This window comes from Chamaea fasciata, unplaced genomic scaffold (genome assembly GCF_029207755.1).
Source record: "Chamaea fasciata isolate MVZ Bird 193981 ecotype frontalis unplaced genomic scaffold, bChaFas1.0.hap1 SCAF_19, whole genome shotgun sequence".
Lineage (NCBI taxonomy): Eukaryota > Metazoa > Chordata > Aves > Passeriformes > Sylviidae > Chamaea > Chamaea fasciata.
This window is the reverse complement of record NW_027094104.1, coordinates 7,216,969-7,225,070: the sequence shown is the minus strand read 5'-3', so window position 1 is coordinate 7,225,070 and position 8,102 is coordinate 7,216,969. Positions and strand designations below refer to the sequence as shown.

At 49.7% G+C, this 8,102-nt stretch overlaps 1 protein-coding gene across 1 annotated transcript; it reads right to left on the bottom strand.

The window, feature by feature from the left end:
• Positions 1-1,462: 1,462 nt before the first annotated feature.
• Positions 1,463-5,818, bottom strand: LOC136299307 (melanin-concentrating hormone receptor 1-like). The gene is made up of 2 exons (XM_066200783.1): positions 5,761-5,818; positions 1,463-2,511 (listed from the first exon to the last, which is right to left on the bottom strand). Exons 1-2 carry the CDS (start codon positions 5,816-5,818, stop codon positions 1,463-1,465), a joined length of 1,107 nt encoding a protein of 368 aa, XP_066056880.1.
• Positions 5,819-8,102: the final 2,284 nt, after the last annotated feature.

The window sequence follows — 8,102 nt, the reverse complement described above, 5'->3', positions numbered from 1 at the left end:
GTGTTGCACACCTGACTGCTTTGATCGCCGGAGGTGAGCGAATGGCCGTGCGCTTCTCTACAGGGTGTAGGCTGAAGTGTTGGCTGTACCTAAAAGTGCTTACAAGTGTGGTGTGTGTGCATTAGGTGCACCTGTGAGTGTGTGTGTGGCTTAGGACATCCTGTGCAGGTGACAGTTTTGCTTTGGAGCTGAGTAAGGGTGAAATTAAGTCCTGGGCATATCGTGGGTGGCTGGTGGCGTGAAACCATAAGTGTGGTATAACAAATTCCTTTGGACTGTTTGATGTTTTTAATTCTTTAAATTAAATCCATCTACAGTAACCAGTCCCTCCGTGTCTGACAAAGTGTTGAACAATGCCTGCGTGGTCCCTGTGGAGCCCGGCACAGGCTGCCGGTGTAATCCCTGCTTTGAGCTGATCTCTGCTGTCTTTTCTCTACTTTATAATGAGCAGAGTTACTTCCTAACCTCCGACTGTTAAAGCCGCACATGCAACACACAGACATTTAATTTACCCACTTTTAACTTTGTGTAAAGCATTTGTTATTTTTGAGGAAGCTGCATAAGCAACTCTGCTTCCCCTGAGCTGCTTTTTCACAGTTTCTTGCTCCACAGATCTCAGCACAATGTGATTTTTAGTCCAGCTTAAAACTCTCTGCCAGGGGTTCCCCAATGGCCGTGCAGACTGTGAGGCACAAGAGCAGCATGAAGAACTAGCACTGTGAAAATCTGCTCATTGGCATGAAAAGCCACAAAGCTGGTGTTAGCAGCAGTACTTTTGAGAATTCTTTGCAGTCCCTTGAAGCAGTGTGATTATTACGTGTCTGATTTTGCTTGAAATATTTAGGATTAGCATCAAAATGAGCCAGTTCTTGGAAATGTTTTGGTTGCCAAACAATACAGCCCACTGGAGGCAGATGGAGCGGGACTGAAAGGCCAAGCAACAGGGTTGTGTGAGACTTCTGTCCCCCAGATCTCTCTGCTGTGTGCTTCTAGGATATCAGCACAGCCAGCAAAGTCTGCAGATTACTTATTAAAAATATCTATATATGACATTGTGGTTCAAAGGTTCAAGGTTTGAATGAAGAAACTCTGTGTTGACAAGCTGCTTAGGAATCCTGGTCGGGCCAAGAGGTGAGGAATTGTTGGGCAGTGTTGATAGAGGTTTTACTCTTGTAGGGTGAACGTTCCCCCTGGAAATCCTCTGTCCTTTCTCTCTTTTCTGTTCATCCTCTTTGGGGGCCCAGTGGTGGCAGAGTCCTCCTGTGCAGGATGAAAAGCAGCAGCACACAGCATCTCATAGGCTGGAAGCAGTGCAGGAGCAGAGTAATGGAAAGGAGAGGCACCTGCATTTTGGAGGTGCAAGTCTGTAGTCCATAGGCATCTCCAAGACCTGCCTGAAGCTGCTGCTCCTCCATCAATTCACAGATCCAGAGGCTTTCTGCTGCCCTCCCTTCAGAGCGCCCTAGTGAACAGCCACAGTCACCGGCAGCGAGCGTGGGGAAAAGTCCTCCAGAAACTGAGTCTGCTGGGTGGATTCTGGCGCCAGCTTCAGGCACACACTGGCCTCTGTCATGCTGTTGTTGTTGGCAGAGCTGCTGTTGCGACAGGGCTCTTTGGCCGGGCGAATGGCCACCAAGAACTGGCGCTTGAAGGTCTCGCTGAGGGCGATGTAGAGGAAGGGGTTGAGGCAGCTGTTGGCGTAGCCCAGGCTAATGGCAAAGTTGTAGGCGTAAAAGAAGGCCGTGGATGGGGTGTCGATGCCCAGGTGAACAAGCTGGAGGATGTAGAAGGGAGCCCAGCAAATAAAGAAGGCGGAACAGATGGCGACTGCCATTCGGGTGACCTTCTTCGTACGCACCTGGAGACTCCTCTGGGGCAGCGGGACCACGGTGGTGGCCATGTGCTGCAGGATCTTGAAATAGACCACGCAGATGATGACCAAGGGCACCGCAAAGGCCAGCATGAACTGATAGAGGGTGAACCAGTAGATGTCGGTCTCTGGGTTGGGGAGCAGGAGAGCACAGCGCACAGTGCCGTCCTCCAGGGGCATGAGGCCTGCGTACATCCACACGGGAATGATGGTCAGGAAGGACAGGAGCCACACCAGGCAGATGACGAGAGCCGCGACACACGGCGTCCGAACGTAGGTGGACTTGAGGGGGTAGACGGTGGCCAGGTAACGGTCCAGTGTCATCACTGTGAGGATGTTGGTGCTGGTGATCTGGCTGTTTGTGTCCAGGGCAGTGATGATGGTGCACAGGGGAGCTCCAAAGTACCACGAGCCATTGCCTAAGAGCTGGTGGATGAGGAAGGGCATGCCCAAGAGGAAGAGGAGGTCCACGATGGAGAGGTTGAAGATGAAAATATCGGGCACAGTCTGTTTGCATCTCAGCTTCTTCTTCTTGACGATAGTGTAGATCACAATGAGGTTCCCCATGATGCCCAGGAAGCAGATGATGCTGAAGAGACTGGGCATGATGACGTTGGTGTGTGGTGCTGACTTCTCTGCTACTGCCAAAAGAAACCAAAGCAGTGAGTGCAACCCAGAGACAACCTCTTTACAACTCGGTGTGCTTGCCCTGTCCTGCAGATGGACCCATCCCCATCAAGGACATAGATGGGAATGATTTTTGATACACTTTCCAGCACCTGGAGAGGCTTAGCTGGGGATTTGGCACTTCTTTTCTTCCTCTCAGTGCGTGCAGCGTGCCACCCAAACCTGGCTATATGTAGGTATCTTTCCTCAGCTCCCCCAATGTTCTTCTGTCCTGCTCTGCAGCTCTTCAGCCCTTTTTTGAGGGACTAACCTCTGGCTGGCGTGCCTCTGCATTCACCAGCACCTGACAGAGTTGAGAGTAACTTTTATTCCGTGGAGTGAAGTGTTTTTAGCTGTTTTTGAGGGGAGTGTATGAGGCAGCTTGCGCTTCACACACTGGAGAAGTAAAACCTTTCTGCAGGTGCCAAAATCTGGATGAAGTCAATGCTCAAGCTGCTGTCAGAAAGCTTCAGTTCATCTGTTGAGTAGTTTCTCTATTGTCTGGTATAAGACACAGAGTACATTGACCATGGAGGCAGACAGCTCATGCTTATCTGTATGGTGAGATCTGGGACTGTACCCTGGCTGTGCCCCTGTTCTCTTATCAAGGTTAGGCCAGAGAACGTTCTCCTTTCCGTCTTCCTTCCCTGCCTCTCTCCCTTTCTCTAGATTTTTCCTACAAAGAAATCCAAATATGTGGCCAGACAAGGATTGGGAGTATGTTTCAGAGGGACCCTTCAACAGGGATTGTCCTAGGAGAAAAACAGCTTAAAGCTGCTGTCTTTGAGTTCTGGGTGTGGGTGGATTTCCAAGGCAAAATTCTTGCCTGGTAACACTTCACTTATCCATGCCAGTGCTTGACTGTTCCTCTTTGGGGTGGGACCCCCAAACATAATCAAATTCACATTGGCCTTCTCCCTCCCCTGGGTATAAAATCCCATTTTGAAGCCACAAGCTCTTGGGCACAGGAGGTGATGTCAAAGGCAGTGATGGTGGTGCTCTCTGTTCTGCAGGGTTCCCGTGTATTGAAGTCTAAAATAGCCCTTCTTAGTTGAGGCAAATTTCATTTCATCTCATTACTCCTCTCCTATGGGACCTTGCAGGGTTTTTTTCTAGGAAATGGTTTTGAGTGAGTTATTTATGTGGCTGTTGCAAGGACTGTGCGTGACAGCCCCTCAGCCTAGGCTGCCTTTCATTGAATTGCAGATGATTCAATGTGCTGTTAATTGGAAATGCTTTCAGCCACTGAACTGTTCCATCTCCGTAGCAGCAGAAGTGGGGAAGCCTCCTCCAACAGAACCTAGGGAAATCTTGAAAATGAGATTAAGTGAAATAACAGATACTTACAGGTGTAGGCTTTGCCAAAAGCAGTGTCTGTTTGCTGAAGTGGTATTTGCTGACTTTGACCTCTGGAATTCTTGAGTACAAACTTCTCCACATTTGCTTCAGTGTGACAGAGAAGTTTGACAGAATTGGCAAGATGACTGGGGCTACAACACTGGTCTGTGGCTGGAAATGTCTGTGCCATATTTCAATGCTCTTAGAAGTGGGCCATGATAAGCTGCCACTGGCTCAGTCCTTCTGGCATTAGGAAGCAGCCAGCTTAGGCATGAACAAGTCCAAGGCCAATGCCAGAACCCAATAAAGCAGTTCCTGCACCATTTTATTGGGAAGCCTCTCTGCAGGTGTTGGAAAGCAGCCAATGAGGAACAGGAGAACTAGCAGGGGCCTGAAGGTGGAAGCCAGGCTTGGCTGATAAGACAAAAAAGCTTTGTCCAGACCATTTGTGGGGGGTTAAGTGGTCCCTGTTCCTCCTGGTGACCCATTAATGCAAGGAAATGTCCCCTGTTATGTGATTTTAAGTAGATAACCTACAGCCATCAGCATTTGAAATCCGACACTCTTGAGCATCCAAAGATATCTCAAGCCTCGTTAATGCTGGAAGATGGAGGACTAGAAACTGGAAGATGATGTTTCTGGTTCTGCTGTTCTGCATGTAGCTGTTACGAGTTCTGATCTCCTTTCCCTTAACCACAAACTTTATGAGTGTGGTGGGAAAGAATTGTTTGAGTGAAATATAAATGCCACGTGGTTAGGTGGAAATTGGGACAAAATGTCCCTTTCCTGCTGTATAATCAATACAGTGCTCATGGTGATTCCGTAACATTTGGAATGAGCTCAGCCAGCCTCAAAGCAGGACGTGTGGACGCCCAAAGGCTTTGTGTGAGAGGTGGTCTGTGCAGTGCTGTAGCATCTGTCCTGCTGATGGCGTGTGTACAAGCAGGACTTGCAAGAATTCTCAGCTGCACTAATTTGAAGCTCTAGTTCATGTGTGTTTTATAGGCTGGAGTCAGAAGAGCACATCTATCAAATACTCTAAAGTTCTGTGTTTTCTAAAGTCTCTTTCATCTTGAGACATCGTTGAATCTGAATTTTCAGTGCTGCTTTTGTGCATATCCAAGTGAATATATTTTATATTTAAGCAACCACTTCAGGCATTGATTTGTCCTTGTTTGTAGGTCTGTGGCTGGCTTGATAGGTTTTTTTAAAGTCCCAAAGGGGCTGCACTATGTGAACTGAATGAGGACTGGGCTAATTTTTTCTTTTCTCTAAGGTGGTTGTCGTTCTAAGCCATACCCTGACACGTAGGAGACTTCATCTTCACTGCATTTCAGAAGTACCTAAGGCACACTTTTGGTTTCTAAAGGACTGTGCTGGTGCAGAGAGAGTCAAAGACCACATATAAATCACCCTCTGTAGAAGAGTTTCACCAACTTGAACCACTGAGAACTGTCTTGCCTGATCCTAAACTATTGGTTCGAAAACAGGGTCCTATGGAGAAAACGGGAGACTGGTGAGGATCTCTGTATCCCTCTCCAGCGCTATCTCATCCTCTCTGCGCTTCCCTCCCTGTCTAGCCGGGCCGGTTCCTCCCTTCCCAGCAGCCAGGACCTGCGGGCTGCCGGAGTTTGCCGCCTGGCAGCCAACAGGTAGCGGCTGGCTCCGAGCGGCCGTGGCCAGCGGCGGGGTCGGGCTGTGTTCGAGCGCGGCGCGGTGCCCGGGAGGGGTCCCGCCCCCCCGGGGGCCACGGCCCGTCCCTCCGCCCGCCCGGCGCTGTCCGGCCGCGGGTGCTGAAGGCGGCACGGCCCGGGCGGGGTGCGGGGGGTCCCGGCTCCCCCATCGCCCCCATCCCGCTGAGCCCCGGCCCGCGCAGCCCCGCTCACCTGAGCCGTTCCGAGCCTCCGGCGCCGAGAAGTTGCGGGAAGAGTTGCCGGGGGCCATGGCAGCGAGTGCCGGGACCCGGGACGGAGAAAGTTGGGCAAGTTCCCCGTGCGGCTCCGCGGTGGGATGGGCTGGGCCCCCGCGCTTTCCCGGCGGGATGCGGGAGGAAGGAGCCCTCCCACAGCCGGCGAGCGGCGGCTGAGGCTCGGCTGCGCTCGGTTCCGCTGCCGCCCCGCCGAGCCCGGAGCAGGTTCTGACATCAAGCAGCAGCTGACTCGGGCAGACACGCCGGGGGCGAGCGTCCCTCGCCGCCGCCGGTGGGAGGGAACGCGGGTGCGGAGCGCGGGCTGGGCAGTGCCCCTTCACATCACACCCCCAGGGGATGGCGGGGATCTGCGCCCTCCCGCTCACAGCCAGCCTGCGGTGGCCGGCGTCAGGAGGAGTATCAGATTTTTGCCTTTAAAGTAGCGCTCTGATCAGCCTTCAGTGTGTATTTTTCTCTTTACAGACACATGCACTTTTCATCCCCGAGTCATAGGCGCAGCCCAGTGGGGCTGAAGGACGTTAAGGAAGCGAATTACCCACTGAAAAAAACTGTTCCTTTGACCCTCTGACGCCTCTAACTTCAATTCTAACCTGAGACACTTCATTTGTAATTAATTCTCTGCTGTTCTCTGCTGTTCTGCTTCTTGCCACAGCTCATTTGCTTCCTGGCTCCAGAAATGAGCTCTGTTGCTAGCTCAGATTTTATTTGTCTTCTATTTGCCTTAAAAATACTAGGCAAGGACTCCCTTGGGTTTTGAGAAGCTGTTTTACTCTTTTTCTTTGCCTTGCCAGAGCAGTAGCCTGTGGCTTTTTGTGGCTTTGAGCTGATTGTGTTGTGCTCCTGGCCATTGTTTATACATGAGATGGATTCCTCCATTAAGGTTTGATAAATCACATGTTACCAAGGCAAACAGATCGTTCTGTACCTCGGAGCACTTCCTGCACTGAACAAAAAAAAAAAAAACCCACCCATGATAATGTGTCAGAAGCCTGTGAGAAATCCAGCAGCAACAGGCAAGGTTTCCTCTGTGGCAGAGCACAGTGCAGGGGATTTGGTTTGCTTTATAAAAACGACATGTCTGTCTGGAAATCTCCCTTGCTTCTGTCTCTTTCTTTCTGTAGTTCCAAAGGCTGGCATCAACTGCACGAGACATTTTTCGGTGCTTCATAAGTCTGTAGGAATCAACCTGTACCGGTGAAAGGGAGGCCCAGCACACACAGAGCAGCAATCCCGGTATGGGCTGTCAACCAGATTTGACAGCAGCATTTTCAGTACGGGCCATTTTTGTGTAAACCAAGGATGTTCATCATTGTTAGGTTGTCCTCTAGTGGACCAGCAGCAGACACAAACCTGGTGCACATTTTGCCCTGATGTTGAAGCTCTTAGAAACCAGAGACAGGCTGGGGCCATTTTGTCTGGTTAGGTATCTGTGGTATCTAAATTTTGAACATGTACAACTTGTGAAAAAGTGGTGTTTCTCAGTTAATATTTTCTTTAAAAAAAAAACAACCCTGCCTTTTCTTTTCTTTAAAAGCTCTTTCCTTTGCATCTTGGGTGAATGTTAGTGTTCATCTGTATGGGGTTACTGCTGCAAAGCAAGCAGCAGTTTGTGTGTGGGTGTTGGAGTGTTGTGAACAGGGTGCTGTCCTCTGCAGAGAGTGCCTTCAGATAATTTAGTTTTATCCAGGCTTGAAGTATGGATTAAGATTCATTGTTTGCATGGGAAACTGGTAGGCAGTTGCTATTCCAAACATTTTCCCGGCATAGACAAGCTCCTACTCACTTTCCCTGGAGAGGAATGTGGTATCTTATAGCTTTCAAAGAAAGAAGCTGACATTTAAATATAGCAGTTGTTCCAAAGCACGACTTTAGTTTTACTTTGCAATCTCAACTATTGCTGTTCACTTAAAAATGCCTCATGCATGAGGAAGCTGTAATTCCTTCTTCTCAGCTGTAGAGGCTGAGAAAAGGCACAAAACCCCACAGCAGCTCTTTTCCTGACATGACAAAGCCATGCTCAGCATCTGAGATCTGCCTCACCACCATTTCTGTGTCACTGTTTTATTACTGGGCTTTTATATTCAGACTTCGACGAGGTTTGTTTTTACCTTTTTTTTTTTTTTTTTTTTTTTCTCTGTTAATAATCTGGAAGCTCTTGCCCCAGGGGAGGGAACAGTTGTACAAAGTTTTGCCAAGTTGAAGGGATAGAGAGACTGGTGGAATATTAACTGCAGCAACTGGTGATGCGCAGCCTGTCTGTGCACAGAGCTCGCCGTGGGCAGCAGGAGCAGGCACAGT